Source organism: Lethenteron reissneri, chromosome 45 (assembly GCF_015708825.2).
Source record: "Lethenteron reissneri isolate LAM-NWPU_2019-01 chromosome 45, ASM1570882v1, whole genome shotgun sequence".
Classification (NCBI taxonomy): domain Eukaryota; kingdom Metazoa; phylum Chordata; class Hyperoartia; order Petromyzontiformes; family Petromyzontidae; genus Lethenteron; species Lethenteron reissneri.
In genome coordinates, this window is record NC_083823.1 from 295,749 (window position 1) to 320,790 (window position 25,042).

Consider the following 25,042-nt stretch of genomic DNA (forward strand, 5'->3'; position numbering starts at 1 on the left):
TTCTATAATTTTTATTATTTATATTTTATTATTTTTATTTTTTTCCCTACGTGACTTTACCAAAAAAACCTAAGAGTGGGCCTTCAACGATAACTTTCTGCAGCTTGTAACGCTGCTGCCCCCCCATGTTACTACTACAGTCTCTGTCACTCCGCTTCTTCCACGCGGCACTTTGTCCAGCCGCTGGACAGGCGTCGTTACAGCCGATAATGCGTTCATTATACTAATAGGGGTTTTACCTTTTTTTCTGGCAACAAAACTGACACCTTTTGCAAGGAATCATGCTTACATTAACCACAATACTTGCAGTCAAAGGCAAAACAAAAATGCGTTCATTATTTAGTCTGTGCCCTAATTCGAAAGGAACGCGTTGTGTGCCGCAAAATAACGTTGACATGACTTTGGCTTGGGTTAGATCGATCGCGTAAATATATTTATACATTTGTAGTGACATAGAATGGGTCACTACGGCGCCTAGCGCCAGTTACTGAGAGTGTAGTAGCCCTCTCTGCCAGTAGGGCAAGCAATGTCACGGAATGGGTCCCTAGGGGGCGTAGTGCTGGTGGCTGGCAGAGAGGGGGCATCTGAGGACGTAGCAGCCCGGTTGGGCCAAAGGTGACAGAAGGAACACGTGGGGCATGGCCCAGAACCTTCTGGTAGGTTCCAGAAGGGGCGTGTCCGAGGGCGGAGCCAGTCCACGCTGGGGGGCATAAAAGAGAGGTCCTTTGGCTGAGTCGGGGCTGTCTGCTGGAATGGAGTCCTCCGTGCTGCCTCTTCCCTTGGGTCTGGGTCTTTGGTTTTCGTGCTCGGCATAGTGGGTCAGGCAGTGTTCCGACTGTCCTGATGCGGTTTACGTAGTTATCCCGTTGTGGTCCATAGAAACACATTCTTGCGGAGGGAGCTGGTAGGAACGTTGGGTTGTTCGGTCAATGGCCAGGATCAACGGCGGCGTGGTGTATTCCGCAAATATGTCCGACTGTGATGGCGGGCACAAGCCGGCGTGAGTAGGTTAAACGTTGAGTTTTATAAGGGCACCACGGGGTGACCAGCCCCTCCCCACCCTCCCCTCTCCACCCAGCCCCACCCCACCCATTTTTGGATGCACGACGGATGGACGGACGGACACAATAATCCCCTGGTGGAACCAGGAGGTTCCTACCAGTATAAACGTGTTCCCTCCTGAGCTAGTGTGTGCCTCTCAGTGAACCCACTACACATTTATAAAAAAAAAAATGTCGCATGTACAAATATAAATAACCTACGTGTTAAAATTACTCCTATCTCTTTGTATATACAATATGGCTATCCTTTGTATTTCAATATATTTATTCAATAAGATATCTCGGTTAAAAATTTTGAAATCTTGCAAACAAAAAACATGGTCACATTAATATTTTTCGTAGGTCCTTGTAGTTGTCATAAATATATTTATACATTGATAAAAAATTGCATGTAAAAATATTCATATACAATATACGTTTACGCGATATAACCCCAAAAAACTGTATTATGGATAATATTTGTCGCGAAAGCCTACGTGTTAAAATTACTCCGCTTCTTTGTATATACATTGAGTCTATCCTTGCTATATACAAATATTTATTCAAGAATATATCTTGGTAAAACATTTTTAAAATCATACAAACAAACAAAAACCGTGCTCACATTTTTATTTTGTCGTAGGCCCTTTAATAGTTTTCGTAGGTCCTTGGCACAGTTGCCGACTTGTGTCTACACAAAGGCCACATCATCAAATATGCAACGCGGTCCTGGTGCCGCAACACTTTCATGCGCCACGCTTTGATGCGCGTTCGCCGACCGCACTTGCAACCTCAAGCATCCTCGTGTCGGATTAACACGCAACAGGCAGGGAGGGAGGGAGGGGGCGACGCTTTGTATTTAATGCAACGCGTTCGTTCAAAGGGGGATGCGAACCGGGATGTCTGGTTTGTGCGGTTGCATCGTCTAACTTGAGCTGACATCAAACAATACACAGTAACTCGCTTCTGAAGTTGTCATCGGCGCTTCTTCTGTTGGTAGTCGGGCAAAATTTGTTTATCATGCTCGACTGCTGCTGACAAGACTCAGACCGTCGGAGCAGATGCAGAGTTCGCTCGCTTGAGCAATAGCCGCGTTGGCAGGATGGTAAGTGTGTGAATCCAACGGGGAATTGGTGGTGTGTTTGTTTTTGTGCTCAAATGAAAACGAGGCTGGTTTGAAGGATGGGATACTATCGGCGTCACCCAGAGACAAAGTTCCGTTTTTGGAAGCATATCTTTCAATATTACACGTATAATGTACGTCGTTTTATTTCATATGGCTTTGGAAAAAAACAGAAGCCGCAGCAGCAGCAGGGCTACAATTGTGCGTTTAATGCTTGTGAACAATCCCATATTAGCAGAGGGGGTGGTCGCTGAATCGATGAGTCCACTTGTTCCACCAGAGTAAGCGTGTTGCATTGGGTGAGCAAGCCATCAGCGACTCATCGCCTGGTGGTTTGCACCCCCGCCGGATTCGCAGTTCGGTTGAGTCCCCGATAGCACGAATCGCCATCTGTTTCCATCTGTAGGGGGACTCCGTGTTGTGCCACCTCGCGCAAGGCGTGGGTTTCCTCCAGGTGCTCCGATTTCCTCCTCGCCACGTGAATAACAATAATCATAAACACAACTCATCATCGTCATTAATTGGCTGGAAACATTTTTAAAATATTTATATGAGCACAATGCAGCGGCAGCAGCAGAAGGAAGATCCAAAGTTAAGAAGGAAGATCCTTCTGCATAAAAGTCCTGGGACTGAGTGTGGCTTTCGTGAATAAATTGGGAAAAAAAGTTGAAACGCGAGGGGGGTTTGGTGGGGGGGGGGTTTTGGTGGGGGGGGCTTGGTGGGGGGGGGTTTGGTGGGGGGGGGTTGTGGGGGGGGGTTTGGTGGGGGGAGGATAGGTGGGGGGATGGGTGGGGGGATGTGTGGGGGGATGGGTGGGGAGATGAGGAGATGGGTGGGGGGATGGGCGTGCGATCAAGTTTGCGAATAAACGTCTGGTGATGGTGGTGGGGGAACACGCGGGGGGGGGGTGTGGGCGGTTTGGTGTCGCCTTGATGGGCCAATGGCTGTCCGACACTCTGTACATATGCACACTCACACACGCAGACCACGCGCGCGCGTGTGTGTGTATTGTGCCACTGCTGGCTGCGTGTGAAGCTTACAGAGAACCGACTGGACAGTATCTACACAGGTTCGCATCCCGAGGTTGTGGAGGTTGCCTCTTGTTGGGCGAGAGACGGTGGAGGCGGCTGGTGAGTCGATTCAGAAGGAACCGCGCAGTCAAAACGTGCTTGCTATAAAGGTGGTCCGTGTTTGTGTGTTGTCGTGATGTATCAATAGGTGCTCGCGAACAGACATCCTTCTAATAATGTCCGACAATGTTGTACAGAATAACCTTTTGTACTGCACATCTTGCTAATAAGTGCTCGCTAACAGTTTAGTTCCGATAGCCTGCAATGTCGAACAGATCACCTTTGTAATCACATCCGATTAGCACGGTTGGGCTACGTACGGTACGAAATAAATTCAACATACAACATCGTGCGAATTTTGTGCTCCGTAACAATAATTTGCTACCATGGCTTCAAAGGCTCCACAGATGTCTTTATCCACAGCGTCAATTATCCGTAAAGCTGTATAGATTATGACTTGATTATTGTTCTATTGGCATTTGACAGCGAGTTTGTTTGACGAATGTGGAATTTTAAATGTGCAAAGAATAAACGATTACTGCTTAACGAGTAAGATCGGTGCAGCCGATCGTGTAAGCGAGACCCACTTAATGCTTAACACTTATCCACATTGCAATACGCGTGTTATATACTATTTTGTTCCTATTGAACTCGTGTGTGTTTTAACAATAATTCATCGGCCATGATCCATCCACTGTTGGATCACGACCTCTTCCCAATTGCGTTGTCGTGTCACCAAGAGTTGGTGGGTTTTTTGTTGTTTCGCCATACTTCACCACTCCGGTCTGTTTCGGGTTTGTTCAAGTATCGTCGTCACGAGTCTCCGATGTTAGTCGTGACCGCCTTACGAGCGCAAGGGAACCTAATCGCAATTGTGTGAGCAACATTATTCAACTGAAGTGGTTCCTATTCTTAGGTTTTTTCGGTAAAGTCACGTAGGTAAAAGATCAAAATTAATGAATGTTTTACCTACGTGACTTTACCGAAAAACCTAAGAATATGAATCCTTGCAGTCACGAAAGCTTCAAATCTAGAATGAAGTGATTCCCCCATTCGGGAGCGTCATCGTTTCGAATCGTGGAATTACTTCCACGTTGGATGTTACGGAAAGTCCGTGGGCATCGGGGGGGGAACGACACGGGGCGTGGCGGTGGCTAGGAGATGTTAACTACCTCGCCGAGTATACAGGAGGTCGTGGGTTCAATCCCAACCCTGACGCCTGCCTGTATATTTGCGTGTTCTCCGGGTTTTCCCGACACACTTAGAGTCCACGTGCGTTTGGAGTATGTGGCTGCTGTACATTTCCACGCGATGGGGCCACTTCGTTGAGCAATCATTGGTGGCCAGTTCGCTTATGAAAACTATCTCATTTACCTGGTGAAACGAAAAAAATAGTTTTCTAATTTAGATGCTGAAAGGGATCGTGATGCCCAGTGGTGGAGACTCACGACGGAATGGCAGGCAAAGGAGGGAAACTCGCCCGCAAGAACGTACACGGTGGAGATGGAGCGGCGAAATCGGCCCCGGTGCACGGACGTCGATGTATAGTTGCGTGGCGAGACTGTTGTAAGAGATGGTGACATCCAGCAGTGGCTCGAGCACGACAGCTGCTGCTGCTGATAATGGTCACGGCATTGACACGATCCTTCCCTTCCCCAACACGCCATTTAAACAGAGCGTGGTGAAATATGGTCAATTTAACCCTGATCGGCGTGTGGGAGGGCCTTCATCCAGCAGTGGATTGACAATATCGGCTGTTCGCGCTACGGTACCGTACGCCAGACCTATTTGGAGCTCGGGACAGGCGTAATGGGATTTGTCGACACCCGCAGAGGCTGGATGAAAGGAAGTCTGCACGTCCACCGCCAGTGTGTATTGAGACTTTTTGTTGGGTACCCAGTCAAGGATTCCAGCCCCTCTCAACGAGTATCGCTTAACAAATGCTAATTGCCAAGGACAATGTGTCGCCCGTCGGGACGCGCTGGCTTGTTGGGGCACGTGGAGTTTGCGAGCACCTCTTAAAGGTACCCCACCAGGTACAACGTACGCATGAGCTTGGTGGTGGTGGTGGTGGAGCGGTTAGCACGCTGCGCTATGAACCCGGCGACCCGAGTTCGATTCTCGCTCACGGAGCAACACCAGTGACGATTATCTGAACCGGTCCTGGGTCTCTCCTAAGTCGACTCGGCCTGAAATGAGCACCTGGTGCGGTGTGTAAACATCGCCACTGGGGAGACAAAGGCGGTCGGGCGTGGTGCTGTCCACCCACTCCCTCGTGTACCGTTCCGGCCTTCATAGGTGCTCACTAACAGCACTTGCCCCTACAATCTATTAAGACAATACGGGGGATCTTTGTCTTTGGTGGTGTGACAAAGGCGGCCGTGCAGGGTGCTGGCCACTCACTCACTCACCCACCCCGTCGTGTGCCGTGCCGGCCTTCATAGGTGCTCACTAACAGCACTTGCCCCTACAATCTAAGACAATACGGGGGATCTTTGTCTTTGGTGGTGTGACAAAGGCGGCCGTGCAGGGTGCTGGCCACTCACTCACACACTCACCCACCCCGTCGTGTGCCGTGCCGGCCTTCATAGGTGCTCACTAACAGCACTTGCCCCTACAATCTATTAAGACAATACGGGGGATCTTTGTCTTTGGTGGTGTGACAAAGGCGGCCGTGCAGGGTGCTGGCCACTCACTCACTCACCCCGTCGTGTGCCGTGCCGGCCTTCATAGGTGCTCACTAACAGCACTTGCCCCTACAATCTATTAAGGCTATAGGGGGATCTTTGTCTTTGGTGGTGTGACAAAGGCGGCCGTGTAGGGTCATGCCACTCACTCACCCACCCCGTCGTGTGCCGTGCCGGCCTTCATAGGTGCCACTCGGCACTTGCTCCCAACAGTCGGCTAAGGCTATACGGGTGATCTTTGTCTTTTGGTGGTTTGGGGAGCGGTGGTGTAGCGGTTAGCGCGCTGCGCTACGAACCCGGCGCCCCGAGTTCGATTCCCGCTCATGGCCAACAGCGGTGATGATTTTATAAAACACGTTGTGGACCTCCCCTAGGTCGACTCGGCCTCAAATGAGTGGTGTGGTGTAAAAAAAAAAAACGCTATTGGGGAGACGAAGGCGGTCGGGCATGTTGCTGGCCGGCCACCCACCCCCTCGTGTACCGTTCCGATCTTCATAGGTGCTCGCGAACAGCACTTGCCACTACAGTCTGTTAAGGCTACACGGGGAACCTTTGTCTCTGATGTGACCATCGATTCCACTTGCTATGTACCGACGTTTAGATCGCACTGCAATCACAGCAGCAGGTAATATCAATTTTAGGCTGAGTCTACCTAGTGGAGGCCCAGGACCTCATTCCAGATAATCATCGCCGGCGTTCAGATGCGCTTCTACGGCCGTCTGGAACGCTCTTCCTTATGCTATTCGGAAGCCACTGGAGCTATGCACTCTCTTTAAATCTCGATAGAAACCCCATTTCTTTAGAATCGCTGTTTGTGTTCCGTTTGTTCGTCCAGCCCACGGACCTCCCGATCCGCACGGTCGGCTACGCGCGCTGCCAAATAAGTTCAACACATTTCGATTTAAAGCTTTCGTGACTGCAGGGATTCATCTTCTTGGTTCTTTCGGTAAAGTCACGTAGAAGGGAAGTAATAAAATAATAAAAATAAAACATAATAAAATAATTCTCACGACGTTTCGGCTACAACGCAAGCAGCCGTCTTCAGGTTACTTCCCTTCTACGTGGCTTTACCGAAAGAACCAAGAAGAAGTTCAACACACACACCACGTGGAGCGTGCGCACACGCCGTCGAGCAGCGCTGTTCCCTCGTTGCGATGAAGCACTCATTCCGGCAGGTGGCAGCACTCCGTCACTGCTCGATTGATGCTCACAAACATTGGGGATTGTTACCACCACCACCACTATTCTCATCATCATCATCATCAGATCGGTGGCGAGACACGCAGCCGATACAGAGAACTACCCCCCCCTCCGCGCCCCCCAACGTTCTATTATAATCGAGCTGTACTATACATCTATGATTAAATTTCATTTTAAAGGTTTCGTGACTGCAGGGATTCATCTTCTTGGTTCTTTCGGTAAAGTCGCGTAGAATGGGAAAAAAAAACATAATAAAATAATTATTTTATTATGTTCAATTTTTTTTTTATTTCCATTCTACGTGACTTTACCGAAAGAACCAAGAATATATATAATTAAATAACACGATCTATTTCGGTACCGTTCCTATGAATGGACGCGTTGATTCTCTCCATTAGACGTCTTGCATACTACTCAGCATCGAGTTTGATGTCGCATTTCACGGTGGCTTGCGTGGCTCTGTCGTGTCGCTCGCTGCTCTGCCTGGTTTGCTGGTAGGTTTGAGCGTGAGATGTCCCCTTGATTGAGCGTAGCAGCCCTGAATGTACCCTCCCCCCCCCCCCCCCCCCATGTGCTAGGAAGCAAGGCATCCTGTAGTTGGGATGGGTACAGCGGTCGTGCGCCACGCGGGTTGTGAGCTGTGTAGCTGTTGAGCTTGCTGTAAGCCGTCCCGTTGCTATCACCTCGTGTATTGGCACTTCAGGTCGAACACGAGTATTAAAGGTCGTTGAATTGCCAAGATAGTGCTGTGCGTACCACGGTGGTGTGGATGTGTGGGTGCGTTGCGTGGGGAGCGGTGGCGCAGCGGTTAGCGCGCTGCGTTACGAACCCAGCAGAGAGATTCTAGTTCAATCCCCCTTCACGGCCAACATCGGTGACGAATATCTGAACCGATCCTGGGTCTCTCCGTAGAGTCAACTTGTGCGAACAGCACCAGTGGGGAGACAAAGGCGGTTGGGCCTGCGGTCCAATAGTCTGCGGCTAGAGCGGTGGGTGGGGGGGGGATCTTTTCCGTCGTTGTATAGTTTGTGTCTGCATGGTAATTCCACTGCTGGATGAAGTCCCGAGTCAATGACGGCTCTGTACTTCACCACGCTGGCCAGAACTGGTTCGGAGACGTTGGCGTACTGCGTGGGAGACGGACGCGCCGGCAGGGGATGAGAATGTGTCTGTGTGTGTGTTGGTTCCTCTCTCTCTGTGTGTGTGGGTGGGTGGCTGTGTGCGTGTGTAAAGTGGAGTGTCTGTGAGAGAGACGGACAAGCAAGATGGCAAGATAAAGGGTGGTGGGTTATGTGTGTAGAGGAGTGTGCGTGCGTGCGTGATACAGACACACATGACGGATGTGTGTATGTGTAGGTGACGTTGAGTGTCTGTGAGAGAGAAGAATGGACAAGTCGGAGAAAGTGGGGGGGGGGGGGGGTATGTGAATGTGGGGAGCGGTGGCCCAGCGGTTAGCGCGCTGCGCTACGAAGCCGACGACCCGAATTCGATTCCCCGCTCACGGCCAACACCGGTGACGATTATCTGAACAGGTCATGGGCCTCCCCTAGGTCGACTCAGCCTCCAATGAGCAAAACACATCACCACTGGGGAGACAAAGGCGGCCGGGCGTGGTGCTGGCCACCCACCCCCTCGTTCACCGTTCGGGACTTAATAGGTGCTCGCTAATAGCACTTGCCCCATCCGTTTTAAGGCTATACGGGGGATCTTTGTCTTTGTTATGTGGAGGTGGGTACGTGTGTGTGTGAGAGAGATACAAACACACACACACAAAGGATATGGGTGTGTGAGTGGGTGGGGGTGTGTGTGTGTGTCAGTGGGTGGGTGTGTGTGTGAGCTAAACGAGGCTGGGCTTATGCGATCAGATGCTCGGTGTCTCTGCCGTGTCCGCTCGCCCGCCTCTCACTCCACTCTGAGACCTCCTCCGCAGAGCACCCAGAGAGAGAGAGACAGACCACCGCCACGCGTCGTGTCCCTTTAATTGACGCTCTTTTAGCCATTCACACCGCGGCTGCGTTCCGAGTAAGTACAGCTCACACGGCGCTAACACTATAATATACTTGCATTAGAGGCGATAATCCGATTACGCGTGAATTTTAATCGCTTTTTTTGTTTGGTCTGGAATCGTTTGCGCACGCTGTTCAGTCATTCGCAGCACTGATGAGGTCCGACCCCATTTCAGTAGATCGGCCGAAACTCGGCATCGCTTTTGAACGGATTTCCGCTGAAGACGTTCGATCTTCTTCGGCTTCAAATGGAGCTCTGCTCGAGCGCGGCACACGTTTCATTGTTGGGTGCTCGACATCGTAATGTCGCTGCGACCCTTTGAGTTGCACGGACATTTCGGCCGAGTGGCCCATGCGTGTTGGGTGATGTGTGGACGCATTGCGAATTGGCGATTCTCCCTCCGTTCGTGGCATTTTTGGAGCGTATCGAGCGGCACGCGCATGTCTGTGTTGTTGTTGTGTGTTCGCCTGCTTACTTTGTTACGCGTGTGATTTCATTGGGGCGAAATAATAATCTTGCACGGCACGGCGCGTGTAAGTAAAAAAACTCAACAAATGTACGTCGTTTTTTTCGGATTATAAGACGCACTTTCCACCCACCCCACCTGTCATTCTAAAGCAAAGTTTCTGGATGCGTCTTATAATCGGGTAGGTCGCGTGTAATACATGCTGTGGTGCAGTTCGATTCGCGCTCACGGTTAACATCTGGTGACGATTATCTGAACCGGTCCTGGGCCTCCCCTAGGCCGACTCGGCCTTAAATGAGTGACCCGGTGCGGGGTGTAAACATCGCCACTGGGAAGACAAAGGCGGCCGGGCGTGGTGTTGGTCTACCCAACCCCCTCGTGTGCCGTGACGGCCTTCATAGGTGCTCGCTAACAGCACTTGCCCCGACAGTCTGTGAAGGCATCTTCGTCTTGTTATATGCATGCGAGTTGTGTGAAACGGATTTGTAGAAGTGCGCATCGGGCATCGGGCGCGAGTTTTGGCTTCGTCTCGTTCTCCTTGGAGCGACTTGGAATTCGAAGGGGGGAGTTCAGCGATCGTGTTGTGCGTGAACGGACCATGAACGGTTTCTAAATGTACGCTGCTCGCCGGTTTTCAGAATGTTGTGCCCCTGTAGACTGCTGCGGTGTCTACAATCCGCCAATAAAGGCATAACGTCGTTCGTGGGTTTGAAAGCTATAAAGTTGAATGGGTTTGTAGTGGATGGCTTCGTTTATAGCTGTTGCGAGTGTGTCTGCATGTCTGTCGTGTGTGTGGGGGGGGGGGTGGGAGTGGTGGCGCAGTGGTTAGCGCAACGCGTGACTAAAAAAAAAAACCCGACGTTCGATTCCCGCTCACGACCAAGTGGCAGACGCGGAATATCTCAACCTGCCCCGCGCCTCCGCAGTGTTTACACGATTATCAAGTGTGCACCTTGGTGCGGTGGGGAGACAAAGGCGGCCGGGAGTGGGTGTCGACCCCCAACCCACCCCGCCGGTGCTTGCGTAACCGCACTTGCCTCCCAAAACAACGTTGTTGAAAGCGAAACGGGGAAGGGGGTCTTCATTTGCGCGTCGTCTTTTGTGTCTCGCGTGCAGGGTTCTCGGAACGGACGTGGAATCGGCGGCACCGGTTTATACGACGACGACGACCCCGAACCGGTTTTCTTTGTAGAACGCGCAAGTGGCTGGTGGCCGAGCGGACTTGCTCGTCTTACGACCCGAACCTAAGATAACAAGCGCAGAGCCGCGGAATTTCGGATCGAGCATGTGAACTTGTTTTTTTTCTTCCTTCCAATTCACATCGCGCAAGAAGATTCACATCGGCGGCGGCGGCAGCAGCATCAAGAGCAGCGCATCATCAAGAGCAGCGGCAGCATCAAGAGCAGCATCAAGAGCAGCGCAGCATCTTCTTACTCATCGCGAGCAATCGCAGAAGCCGCCAGATCACAGAGAGGAGTCGTCGGTGCTCGCACCACGCTTTGTGGACTTCTCCTCCTCGCGGTCAAAGCGCGAATCCGAGTGCGGTGGGGTTTCTTTTTGGTCGGGGTTTGGACCGGGGAACCGCAACCCAGACCCGTGATAGACCGGGACCAGACCCGTGCTAGACCGGGACCAGACCCGCACCGGAGCAGATCGGTGGAAATGAGTTCCCGCAGAGGTTTCGCCTCCTCCACCAGCGCGGTGAGCATGGCGAGCAAGTGCCTCGTGTGGGTCCTGCGCGCCTTGGTGCTTCAAGTGGTCTGCTGCAACGCGATCCGATGGCTGTAAGTACCAGCGCAAGTGCCCTATGTGTGGAGAGACAAAGGCGGCCGGGCGTGGTGTTTTTTTGATACCCACGCCACCCCCCGCTTCGTGTGCCGTTGTTTGCCGTCATAGGTCTTCGGTAACAGCACTTGCCCCAACAGTCTGGTCAGGCTATAGGAGTGGCGGGTTTCTTTGTCTGTTGTGTGTATTGTGTGTATTTAATGTTATATATGGTGTATTGTGTGTATATTGTGTTGTGTGTGTGTATAATTGGTGCATTGTGTTGTGGTGTGTGTATATAATGGTGTAGTGTATATTGTGTAGTGTGTGTGCATGGTGTAGTGTGTATTGTGTAGTGTGTGTGCATGGTGTAGTGTGTATTGTGTGTATAGTGTAGTGTTTGTGTGTAGTGTTTATTGTGGGTGTATATTGCGGAGTGTGTATTGCGGAGTGTGTGTGTGCATGGTGTAGTGTGTGTGCATGGTGTATATAATGTAGTGTGTGTGTGTGTATGGTGTATATTATGTAGTGTGTGTATTGTGTAGTGTCTGGTGTATTGTGAGTGTGTATTATGTAGTGTGTGTGTGCATGGTGTTGTGTGTATTATTACTCGCACGCGCATTTATTGCACCATCCTTTCGTCGCATACCGAGGGTGTCTGTGTGTTTGCGAGTCGAGCCTGTCTGCCAATCCACTGCTGGATGAGGTCCTAGCGGCACCACGCAGTGCGGATAGTGTCGGCGGACTTGACTATACTTCCGCACGTGGGTTCAGTGGCGTTTGGCGCAGGACGAAATGACAATCACCCATTGCTGCCCGCTGATGGGTTGTGTACACGGAATGTGTAAATTTGTGTTATGTTGATGCTGTATATGCGACATTAATAGGTGTTCGCTAACAGGTAGTTTGCCTTAAAACACCCGTGCTGATATGAGAAGTGTTTGGCGTTTCGTGTGTTTTTGTGTATGTGTGTGCGTGCATGTTGTTAAATAGACAGTATACACACATACTGTGTGTGTATATAATTATGTTTGCGTATATATGTGTGTGTGTGTGTTGTAAATTCCGTAGGTGCTCGCATTTAGCATTTGCCCAAACATTCGATTAATCTAATACGTGGGCATTTATTCGTCTTAGTATCTTTGTGTGTACGGCATATAAAGTGTGTGTGTGTATATATACACACTGCATTTAGTATGTATACATTATATTTGTCTAGGGTACATGTGTGAATATATGCGTGCATACTCAATGTACAGGATGTATTCCTATATGGTTTACGTGATTATGTGTGTATATTAACATACACGCGTGCGCATATCTGTGTATTTATTTATGTGTACGTGACGTGTGTACATTGTATGTGTACGTGACGTGTGTACATGGTATATGTGTGAGTGTGTGTATATATGCATGTACGATTTGTGTAGTGGTTAATGCGCGACGCTACAATCCCGACGGACCGAGTTCGATTCTCGCTCACGGCCAACACCAGCGACTGCTATCTAAATACAAGTCTCCGGGTCTCCCCTAGGTCAACTCGGCCTCAAATTTAACACCTGGTGCGGTGTGTATCTTGGGGATACAAAGGCGGTCGGGAGTGGTGTTGGACAACCCCCCACCACGGGGGATGGGGGGGGGGGTCTTTGTCTTGTGCGTTCTTGTGTGGGCAGCGTTGGTGCGATGCTTAGCGCTGAATGCCGGCAACCTCTGGTTCAATTTGACGTCCGCATTTGTTGCGCATCGAAAATCGAACTTGAATGATCATTGGGGGCCTTGATTTGGACATCGACTCTGCACTAAGCGAGTAGATTTCCCGATGCGGTGGTTTCGGAACTGGGGGATACAAAAGCGGGCCGGGTATAGTTGTTGGCCACACCACCGATTTAATAGGTGCTCGCTAACATCACCGGTTTGTACGGCTAAACGGGGAACGGAAGGGGGGAGTCTTTGTCCTTTCTGTGTCTGCATATACGCGCGTGATTGTTCTAAACGAACATCGGATTCTTGTGTTGGTGATCGTGTCTAAAGCGGCCTGTCCGTCTCGAGCACTCCGCTCCAAGCGCTTCTACAGTTTTCGTGGACCTGGGTTCAACTCCTGGCCACGACGATGGAGATCGGCACACGCGGTCAGGGTTTTGCACGATGTTTACGCGCGCATAGACTAGCTACCGTCGCGGCTATCCACGAATATTATCCAGGAATTTAAAACAATTCCGCACAACACCAGCCGAGCAATCGCGGCCAGCGGCGAGAATTTCTTTAAAAAAATTTCCCCGAATGAATCCAAAACGCTTCGAGGCATTGGCGCCGATCCGTAAACGTTTTGCGGAATAAACATTGGGGGGCGGTGAGCGAGTAGCAGCATCATTATTATTGCAGCAGCAGCAGCAACAACAACAACGGTGGACACGGAAGCACTACACACAACCTGTTGGTGTATCGTCAAGTGCATTCGTAGTAATAGCCATGCCACCCTCGCACAACAAAGACAAAGAACCCCCGTATAGCCTGAACAGACTGTTGGGGAAAGTGCCGTTAGCGAGCGCCGAATGAAGGTCAGCACGGCACACGAGGGGGGGGGGGGGTGGCCAACACAACGCCCGGCCGCCTTTGTCTCCCCAGTGGCGATTGTTTTACACACCGCAACCAATTACTCATTTGAGGCCGAGTCGACCTAGGGGGGAAGCCCATGACCGGTTCGGATAATCGTCATTGCTGTTGGAATCGAACTCTGGTTCGCCGGGTTCGTAGCGCAGCGCGCTAACCGCAAAGACACAGCTCCCCACGCAGACACACACACACAGACGCGCACACACACGTGTGCATTCACTTCCTAATTTGCTTAATTGAGCCCCTCCCCCAGACGTCAGTCAGCCGATCGTGAAACTCTCACGTGTGAACCCCTCTGTGGCTGCGCTGATAAACGCGACCTTTGCATCGCGGGCGTTTTGAGCGCGATTACCCACAAGTGGCGCGGCCGCGGGTCTTAGCCCTGTCGTCTTCCCCCCCCACCCCACCCCCGCTCTTCCTCCTGGCTGATGTTGATGTAAAGCGACAAGAAGTCTCGTTTCACGTCGAGGCGGCTTGATGAGCCAGATGATTGCGTCGGGAGTAAACGGACTGGTGATGATGACAGTGCCTCCTCCTTCGTATTCGTAACTCGGCCATTGAGTCTGGTTTTTTTCCATGTCTCCCCATGGTTGTCCGTTCTGGGTGGGTGACCACAGTCTCCGGGCACCGTTGGAGAGTTTATTTTTAATATCCCCCATCTGTGCATCATCGTCAACGTTGAAGTGCATCTGCTGATGCTGCTGCCAATAGCAATGCAGTGGCGATGTGGGTTTAGGGGTTGCCGACCCAGAAGCTTCGTCGCAGTAGAAGATTGAAGCCGAGGGGATGTTCTGCATCGGGGAATGGTCCCGTAACCACGTGGGGTGGTGAGTTCTTCTCGTCCACCATGGGGCAGCAGTGTTTGTGTGCACGCCGTCCGGATTGAGATATTTTACGTTCGTATTTTGTCGACGCTTCGTACCCCACCCCCAGCCTCCTCCCATAAACGACATTCTCTATCAAACAAAGATACTACGTAGCTACCCCATTGGAACCTTTATTTGCCAGTAGAAAAACATGATAATTGGTTTTTTACCCTTTTATCTGGCAACAAAACTGACACCTTTTTTTTACAAGGAGTCATGTTTGCATAGACCACAATACCTGCAGTCGGAATGCAAACAACAAAATACAACTCTGATAATGTATGCACTGTCCTTGTAGTTGATTGGTTCACACCCGAGACAGCTTTCCTTAGAGCCTAGTCTCACATGGTGTTGGACCAGATGACGTCAAGGACAGTGCATACATTATCAAAGTTACGTTTTTTTTGTTTGCATTCCGACTGCAGGTATTGTGGTCTATGCAAACATGACTCCTTGTAAAAAAAAGGTGTCAGTTTTGTTGCCAGATAAAAGGGTAAAAAAACAATTATCATACGTAGCTACCCTTTTTAAAAATACATATATGTATTATAAAAAGCTCTAACCATGGCCGGGTGTGTGTATATATATATTCGTGATCCTAAAGATAACGTGCTCTCGTTGGTGGTAGTGGCGGTGATGTTTGCCGACATCCTGGGGAGTGCCGACGAGACGGTTCTGCGCCGGGTTTTCTTGATGTTCGTAGACGATCGTTGGGCCTCGTGGGGGGTCACGGCGCGACACGGGTGGGGGGTCACGGCGCGACACGGGTGGGGGGTCACGGCGCGACACGGGTGGGGGTCACGGCGCGACACGGGTGGGGGGTCACGGCGCGACACGGGTGGGGGGTCACGGCGCCTGTGGTGTCGCTTTATTACTCTGAGGCTTAGGGGTTTCATGAGCGACTGGTGTTGTGGTTCCAAATGTTGGTTTCGGGGAATCCGACTCTAATCCAAGTGTGACTTTTGGTTACCCCTAATTCAAGTTTTTTCAACCTGCCAAGATCGATTTTTTTTCGTGACCTCTTCCCCCCACCCCCCAAAATAGTTGGGATGTTATAACACCCCCCCTCCCCCCCCCCCCAATTACGAGTTTTTGTGAGCTGACGTGTGAGTGTTTGACTCCAAGTTCGAGTTAGTTTGACCCCAACGGTTGGGTTTTTGTGACCCCCCCCCCCCCACCTCCCCACCGAGTCCGAGCTGTAACCACTGCAGGCGCGAGTGAATGAGAGGTGAATGCCCTACTGTGGCTAGTCCCAAGCTGCGAGCATTAGCGGCTACATGAGCTGATTTGCTGTCCCACGAGCCTCTTAATGAGCTGCTAATGAAATCAATATTTACAACGGGTGTTTATAAAGTATGCAGTTATGGCAGGTTACGTTCCAATAGTCGGCACTCCGCGCCAAAACACTTTTTTTACGCGTGTATATCGTGCACGCAAGAGTGTCGTAGCAGTCAAATTGCCGGAGCATATTCCGTGATGTGTATTTGGCACGTGCAACGTCAACATTACACAAGTCCACAGGTCTTTTCTGAAAATGTCCATCGCGAATCACCTGGTTTAAATTAAGGACACAAACGTTCCGATCGTTGGGTACACGCAGTCTTAGTCTGACTTTGCTAAACAAGTTCCTATGTGACCAACACACAGGTCCGATCTCAATTTGAGCTGGAGGTCACGTGTTTTTTCAGTTGTGTACCCTCCCCTAGGTCGACTCGGCCTCAAATGGCGAGGTATGTTAAAAAACACCGCCACCATGGAGACAAAGGCGGTCGGGCGTGGTGTTGGCCACCCACCTCCTCATGCGCCATTCAGGCCTTCATAGGTGCTCGCTAACAGCACTTGCCCCAACATTCTGTCTTTGTGTACACGTGCGCAATCATTCTAGTGTCTGGGGTGGGGGGAGAGGAGTCTTTTTCTTTCGTGTGCCATTGTGAAAATCAAGTTTATTTTTTCTTAACGATCGTCTTAAATGGATGCGATAGTTTCTCATCCAGTCCACCGATGTGGTTGACGCAGTGCAGATTTCGCCGATACCGCCAGGATGTGCATGGATGGAGCATTTTATGGGCGACGTGCTTGATGGTTAGGTCTTCTCCACAGTCGCAGTTGGGCGATTCTTTGATCTTCCATTTATGAAACGTGCACGCGCATCTGCCGTGTCGTGTTCGAGCGCGGTTCAGCGTGGTCCATAGTCGTCGTGGAAGAGAGAATCTCGGTACTTCCACCGTCGGATCGTGAAGTGCACGCACCACGTGAAATCGCCCACCTGAGTTACATTCCCGGCCACGGCTACTATGGGTGGCGCCTGATTTCTAAATATGTCCCGCCATCACCCTCCCCCCTCTCGCCACCCACACTTTTACCAAACGGCGCTGGGCACGGCAGGGCGTTGGTGGTGGGGTAGGGCTTCATCCAGCAGTGGATTGACAACGGCGCTGTAAACGAGACGACGGTAATTCGCGTTGTCGCGAGTGACTGCTGCAATTTCTCTCCAACCCACCTCCACCCCACCCACCTCCATCTAAATCCGAACGTAGCCACCGCAGAGTCATTATCGCCAGCATGGTAATCATAGTCTCATCCCCGTGTAACGCGACCAGACGTGCGGCCTGTGACCATTGGCCACAACAAACGGACTTGGCTGCCCCCCCCCCTTCCCACCCGCTCGTATTCCCAGCCTCGCGAGCCAAGTGGTTGTTATTCCCCCCCCCCCCCCCCATTGTTCACTCGCATCGTCGTCATCCTCGTCATCGTCGTCGTCTCGTTTTTTGGGTGTTTAGCACTCATGTGAAGTCGTTGACACGCCAATGCGTTGTGTATGCTATGTATGACCCATAATATGTTTTTTTTGGGTTAGATCGCTTAAATTTTAATGTGTCGTTAAACCCGCCGCCACCACCAGAACGTGCCAATTCGTTACTAGTACAGCACTAGTGTGTAGTGTATTGTGTAGTGTATAGTGTAGTGTACTAGTACAGCACACCGGTGTGTTGGAGAGCAAATCCACTACATTTACAATCGGAGTACGTTTCGCCAGTAATTACAACTAGCATCACCAGGCGACAGCCAGATTTGTGAAAACCTCCTCCCGTCCTCCTATGTATGACCCATTGTGTATACTATGTACTGCTTGTATCGAAATCGGCTCGAGCCTCCCCGTAAATCACGTGACTCCCATGTGGCCACACCCACTCAAGAATTTCTCCTCTCTGGGTGCCGCCCACTGTGAAAACAGACTCTGCTCCGTGCAGCTGCGCCGAGGCGAAGTTTATCTTTGTTCATTTCCCTCCAACTTTCCATTATTTCTCTTCTCTATTCCCATCCGCGTTCCTTCTTCTCTTCCCATATGTGTTTGTATTATGTTTTGTTGTAACGTCGTGACCCGCCCCTGACTGACTGGACATCCGTAAATAAGAGCTTTACAGCTCGTCGGATTCCTCCCCAGTATAAATACATATTCTGATTCTGTTGCCCTTTCCGTGGTGTGGCCACGGCTACGGAGTTGCAGGCGTATTCGTTGAGATTGTTGTATTGTATATGAACATGCACACTACATTTCGATTTAAAGCTTTCGTGACTGCAGGGATTCATCTTCTTGGTTCTTTCGGTAAAGTCACGTAGAAAAAAAAATAAAGCATAATAAAATAATTCTAGTAGGGTGGGTAGAATAATACATAGTGTAATATTACATAAATATGCTAAAATCCCTCTTGAAATGCAAATTATTTTGTCAAGGCACTCTTCCTCCTCCCTCCCAGCTTAAATAGACGCTCCAAGCCCAGGACGTGTCATTCAGACTCTGTCTTGTCGACAGACCTGTTCTTCACCTGAGGACGGCTGCTTGCGTTGTGGCCGAAACGTCGTGAGAATTATTTTATTATGTTTTAATTGTATTATTTTATTATTTCCATTCTACGTGACTTACCGAAAGAACCAAGAAGATGCACACTACATGTGTACACAAGGCCGTCCATGGGGGGGGGGGGTGCGGAGCCAGGGGTAACCCCCCCCTGCGTGCCCCCCGCCCCCCCGTCCCGACACCTTCAAACTAAACCGGAGAAGTATTACTTCTGACGTCGAAACGCTCCTGGAACCTGCCCACCTAGGTTCACTCGGCCTGAAATAATTAGCGGGTGGGGTGGTGTGTAACCGATACGACTGCGTAGACCAGGGCGGCCGGGTGTGTCTATAAAGGTGCTCTCTTTGACAGCACTTGGCCCCGGGCTGCTCTAAGCACCGGAGTTAAATCCCCCCCCCCCCTAACGCTGACAACACCAGGGTGACGATTCTCTGAACCGGTCCCTGGGACTCTCCTAGTTCCGTTCGCCCTCGAACGATTCCTGTATCCGGTGCGATGTGTAAGCATCATCACGCGGTGCGATGTGTAGGCATCACCACGTGGTGCGATGTGTAGGCATCCCTCCCCCCCCTCGTATGCCGTGCCGGTCTTCATAGGTGCTCGCTAACAGCACTTGCCCCGACCGTCTGTTAGGGCTGTATGGGGGATCTTTGTCTGTGTAATCAATCTTAGCATTATGTTCTAATTGTATAAGTGCTGGAAAATGACCCAAAGCTAAAAAAATAACGAAAGTTTACACACACACACTAATAATAACAGCAAATTGTTTATCCTGTAGGGCTCAGGATAAACATGCGGAACTGTACAAGCTATTTCCTATTTTTGCATTTTGCAAAAAATAATAAGTCGAAAATGTATTTGCTTTTGTTAGTTTAAGGCTAATTAAATCTATAAACACCAGGGTCTTGGGCTCTGCTGGCAGATGCGACACGCTGAGGTCCATTTGGAATACATTGTTGGAGGCCTTCATCCAGCAGCGGATTGAGCACGTGCTGCAAAGGGTATTATCCATAATTAGCATTTTACAAATGTCTAATTATCACGAAACTATATTCGTAAAACGTACCATTGATAGAAATTCGAGTCATCCATTCTCTATCCGCTGCTGAATGGAGGCCTCGCCGCACGAGAGCCAACAGGCGATGGACACGGACACTTATCAACGATCCATTCTCTATCCGCCGCTGGATGGTCATCCTGATCACGTTGGAACCGATTCTTGATGAGACATGCATGCGTGGCTATATCGTCGTCGTCATCACGACTAGTCTCCTGCCGCTTGTTTTACCGAGGGAAGCTTCGCGGGCTCTCAGAACTTTTCCGCGATGGGGTGTTTAGTTTGTTGTCCTTCCCCCCGCACCTCCGATTAGCTACGTACGGTGTGAAAGAAGTTTGACATACACACGTGTATAAGCTGTATACCGACTGGGTAATGTAGTATCGTGGTCCTTTGGCACCGTGGTTTGAATACAAAGACAAAGATCCCCCGTATGGCCTTTAACAGACTGTTGGGGCAAGTGCTGTTAGGGTGCTCCTAATGAAGGTCGGCACGGGGGGAGTGGGTGGCCAGCACCACGCTCGGTCACTTTCATCTCCTCGGTGTCCACAGTGTTTGCACACCGCACCAGGTACTCGTCTGAGGCCGAGGTCGACATAGGGCATGCCCAGTACCGGTTCAGATATTTGCCACTCTAATTGGTCGCGAGTGGGGAATCTAACTCGGTTCGACGGGTTTTCTGTAGCTCGGCACGCAAACCGTTGCACTACCGCTCCCCCCACGCAGACACACGCTCTGTAATATTCCACCACCGTCTAATATCCCCTGCCTCTCTCGCACGTCGTCGTCAGCAGCTGTGGACCAAATGATCGGCCGCTGTGCACCGTCGCTATCCCTCGCAACAGCACGCTCCGTCTCGCTCGCGATCTCGCAACTCCATCTCCGCACCGGTGCTCCCGGATGTTGCTCCCTCCCCCCCCCCCCCCCCCCCCCCCCCCCCTCCCCCCCCCGGGGCTCGTGCCATCGGGGCGATTTACCGTGGTGGCGCGCCGCTCCGCGTCATCACTCGGTGTCGCCGCTCAGACTTTAGCGCTGTCTGCATCGTGGTGTCTCGTATTGGTCATGAGTGCTGTGTCATGTCATTATTTTTCAAAAGTTTACTGCATCATGAATTTTCCTATTTTAACTTGACCTTTTTGACCTCCCCTCCCTCTAACCCCTTCCACCCCTCTCTCTCTCTCCCCCTCCATCTCACCGTCTCTCCCCCTACGCCGCTCCGTGGCGGTTTCCAGCTGGGCGACTTTCGCGATCTCGCTCGCTTTCGCAATAACCGGCGGCCACCTCCCTCTCCACTCCCGTAATGTTCCGCGTGATCCTGTACCTCTCAACATTTCAACGTTGCCCTCTTCCCCCCCCTCCCCGTGCCAACCACCCCAGGGCGATATCACGGGTGCCCGTGGAGCAGGTGTGGAACCACACGGGGCTGTGCCGGGGGCTGGGCGGCTTCGTGGGCGAGCAGACGCAGCTGTGCCGGCGCCAGCTGGACGTGGCGCCCGTGCTGGCGCAGGCGGCACGCGACACGCTGCGCGCCTGCACCAAGGCCTTCGCCGACATGCGCTGGAACTGCTCCACCGCCGAGCGGGCACCCAATTTCTCTCCCGACCTCGAGAGGGGTGAGTGTGTGGGCACGCGGGCGGACAGGCAGGCCTGTGAGCAGCTGGGTGGGTGAGCGTGTGAATGGGCGGGGCTGGGTGGGTGAGCGTGTGAACGGGCGGGGCTGGGTGGGTGAGCGTGTGAACGGGCGGGGCTGGGTGGGTTGGGTGGGTGACCGTGTGAACAGGCGGGGCTGGGTGGCTGGGTGGGTGTGCATGTGAACGAGCGGATGGGTGGGTGGGTGGGTGGGTTGGTGAGCGTGTGAACGAGCGGTTGGGTGAGTGGGTGGGTGGGTGAGCGTGTGAACGAGCGGGTGTAACAATGATTGAGGTTTGTAACGCGTCGCGCTAACCGCACTACGCTACCGCCCCTCCCCCCCCCTACCACAGGCACGCGTGAGTCGGCCTTCGTGTACGCGCTGTCCGCGGCGGCCGCGAGCCACGGGGTGGCGCGGGCCTGCGCCGCCGGCGACCTCGCCTCGTGCTCCTGCGCCCCCACGCCGGCCGAGGCCCCATCGGCCGACTTCCGCTGGGGAGGCTGTGGCGACAACCTGCGGCATGGCCTGGCGGTGGGAGGTCGCTTTGCCGACGCGCCCATGCGCGCCAAGAAGTCTGCGCGTGGCCAGGTGTCGCGGCTCATGAACCTGCACAACAACGAGGTCGGCCGGCAGGTAACCACGCGGCGGGGGCGGTGGGGGAGGGGGGGCGGGTAGGTTGGTGGTGACGACGCCGGAGGTGCGGCGTGGGCGCCGCGCTGGCGAAGATGTTGACTACCTCGCCGGGTACGCAGGAGGTCGTGGGTTCGATCCCGACCCGGACGCCTGCTGCTGTATATTTGGAGTTTGTGTGTCGCTCTCTCCCAGTGTTCACGTCGATTTTTCTCCAGGTCCTCTGGTGTTTTTTTCCCCCCCGGCCATATTTAGAATCGGCGTGCGTTTCAGAGTATTTGGCTACTGATATAAATGTCCACGTGATAAGCCACTTGGTGGAGTTGTCATTTGTGGCCAGATCGCTTCTGAAAAAAAAGAGCCGTTCAGCTCTTTGGGCTTTACCTGGTAAAATAAAAAAAAATAGTTTTAGTTTAGAAACGTGGAGGTAGCTCGGGTGTAACATGGAGATCCCGTGTCACCTGCCGATTCGACCAACGGGCGGTACATTTCTCGGCGAGAAATCAAAGCTGGGGGGGGGGGGGGGGGGGCTTTGATTTGGTCGTGGCGCCGCCACGGAAGCGCGCGTGTGTGTGCGTGCCGAACCTTCAAGCATCGACGTGAGCGACACCCAAACAAAACCGAGCAAAGCCTCGTCTCCCCTCTGGGGTCAGCCCTAGCTGGCGAGAATCCTGAATCGCTCCTTCGCCCCCCGCCCCCCCCATCCGTCTCCTCAAGGCCCTCCTCAGCTCGGTGGAAACCAAGTGCAAGTGCCACGGCATCTCGGGCTCGTGCTCGGTGAAGACCTGCTGGAAGGGCACGCGCGACCTCGCCGCCATCGCCGCCGAGCTGAAGTCGCGCTACCTCTCGGCGAGCAAGGTGACCCACCGGCACGTGGGCACGCGCCACCAGCTGGTGCCGCGCGACATGGACATCCGGCCGGTGCGCGACGACGAGCTGGTGTACACCGTGGGCTCGCCCGACTACTGCGCCGTCAACGAGCGGCTCGGGTCGCCCGGCACGCAGGACAGGTGCGTGTGTGTGTGTGTACGCTGTGTGTGTACGCTGTGTGTGTACGCTGTGTGTGTACGTTGTGTGTGTACGCTGTGTGTGTACGCTGTGTGTGTGTGCGTACGTGTAGCGGTTAGCGCGCTGCGCTATGAACCCGGCGACATGAGTTCGATTCCCGCTCACGGCCAACACCAGTGACGATTATCTGAACCAGTCCTGGGCCTCCCCTAGGTCGACTCGGCCTCAAATGAGTACCTGGTGCAGTGTGTAAACATTGCCACTAGGGAGACAAAGGCGGTCGGGCGTGGTGCTGGCCACACACCCCCTCGTGTACCGTTCCGGCCTTCATAGGTGCTTGCAGTCTGTTAAGGCTATATGGGGGATCTTTGATCTTTGTTGTGTGTGTGTGTGTGCACGCTGTGTGTGTGTGTGCACGCGTGCGGTAGTGTGGTGGGTTAGCGCGCTGCGCCACGAACCCGGCGACGTGGGTTCGATTCTCGCTCGCGGCCAGCACTGGTGACGATTATCTGAACTGGTCCTGGGCCTCCCCTAGGTCGACTCAGCCTTAAATTACTGCCTGGTGCGATGTGTAAACATCGCCAGTGGGGAGACTAAGGTGGCCGGGCGTGGTGTTGGCCACCCACCCCCTCGTGTGCCGTGCCGGCCATCATAGGTGCTCGCTAACAGCACTTTCCCCAACAGTCTGTTAAGGCTACACGGGGGATCTTTTTCTTTTTTTGTGTGTTCTTGTGCGTGGCCTTAGTGGCGAATGGCGGGGTCTTGTTGTTGTTGTACTGTGTGTGTGTGTACGTGTGCATGCACGCATTGTGTGTGTGTGTACGTGTACGTGTGCATGCACGCATTGTCTGTGTGTGTGTGTACGTGTACGTGTGCATGCACGCATTGTGTGCGTGTGTACGTGTGCATGCACGCATTGTGTGCGTGTGTACGTGTGCATGCACGCATTGTGTGCGTGTGTACGTGTGCATGCACGCATTGTGTGCGTGTGTACGTGTGCATGCACGCATTGTGTGCGTGTGTACGTGTGCATGCACGCATTGTGTGTGTGTGTGCGTACGGTAGGAGAGAAGTTCAACGTACGTACAGCGCCTTCGGCCTCGTCTCTGGTGGCTTTCCTCATTTGTCTCTGCCTGCCCCCCCCCGCCCCCCTCAGGCAGTGCAATAAGACATCATCCGGGAGCGACAGCTGCGACCTCATGTGCTGCGGCCGCGGGTACAACCCGTACTCGGAGACGCTGGTGGAGCGCTGCCACTGCAAGTACCACTGGTGCTGCTACGTCACCTGCAAGAAGTGCGAGCGCACCGTGGAGCGATACGTGTGCAAGTAGTTCCGGCTCGCGTCAAAGGCGACGGTGGCGTAATCACGCCGCGCGTCACAACGTCGCGTTCTCGTGAACTCTTTGCCGACCCGTGGGCAACACAAAAACGGTATCGCTGCGCCGGTGAGGAGGCCGGGCGGGGGTGGAACTTTGCGGAAGGAACTACTTTAACAATGAAATGTTTTGAGGTACGGGAGAGGAGAAAAGCAAAAAAAAAACGGGACTTATGTTGTAAGTTTGTTCCGGCTGAATAATACAAGAAGATGCAAGACAATAATCGGGCGAAAGAAAATTCTTAAACGAATCGCACCGCCCCCCAACGGAAAAATGGCACTCGCGACAAAAAACTAAATTCGAAAAGTTACGCGTCTGTGTTTGAGATTTATAAAATGTACACTTCACCAACATCGAGGCCCTAAGCAGAAAGCACGGATTAGTAGCGGTCAACAGAAACAAATCCAGACGTGGCTTTACTCACGCGTGCACATCGCGGACAAACAGCCGTTACTACTCTGGAGATTTTGCCCTCTCTAAGTTTCATTTATTTCGAGGCGCGCATCTATCGCAAGCTCTACGACGCCGGAACGTACGTGTGCCTTTTCGTTAAGAACAAAACGAAACTAAATCCGCTTTTGAGATTTCCATCGGAAGCCTTGCCGATGTAAAAACAACAGCAAATGAAAAACCTCCCGAGAGAGAG

General features: G+C 52.2%; 1 protein-coding gene across 2 annotated transcripts; it reads left to right on the forward strand.

Annotated features, from left to right (window-relative positions):
• Positions 1-3,163: 3,163 nt before the first annotated feature.
• On the forward strand, positions 3,164-25,042 carry LOC133353874 (protein Wnt-11-like). Of its 2 annotated transcripts, none has more exons than XM_061570358.1 (6): positions 3,164-3,293; positions 10,710-11,377; positions 21,130-21,365; positions 21,735-22,015; positions 22,730-23,022; positions 24,177-25,042. In XM_061570358.1, the coding sequence occupies exons 2-6, from the start codon at positions 11,256-11,258 to the stop codon at positions 24,349-24,351; spliced, it is 1,107 nt and encodes a 368-aa protein (XP_061426342.1). In that variant the 5' UTR covers positions 3,164-3,293; positions 10,710-11,255; the 3' UTR covers positions 24,352-25,042. The 2 variants fall into 2 exon arrangements, with proteins under 2 accessions (XP_061426342.1, XP_061426341.1); XM_061570357.1 differs by lacking the exon at positions 3,164-3,293 and adding an exon at positions 8,981-9,142.

What these genes read in the sequence shown, in the direction of transcription:
- LOC133353874 (XM_061570358.1), top strand. Translation starts at nt 11,256, where the DNA reads ATGAGTTCCCGCAGAGGTTTCGCCTCCTCCACCAGCGCGGTGAGCATG. An exon ending in TGCAACGCGATCCGATGGCT is followed by an intron (nt 11,378 to 21,129) that starts GTAAGTACCAGC and finishes CAACCACCCCAG; the next exon opens with GGCGATATCACGGGTGCCCG. An exon ending in ACAACGAGGTCGGCCGGCAG is followed by an intron (nt 22,016 to 22,729) that starts GTAACCACGCGG and finishes CGTCTCCTCAAG; the next exon opens with GCCCTCCTCAGCTCGGTGGA.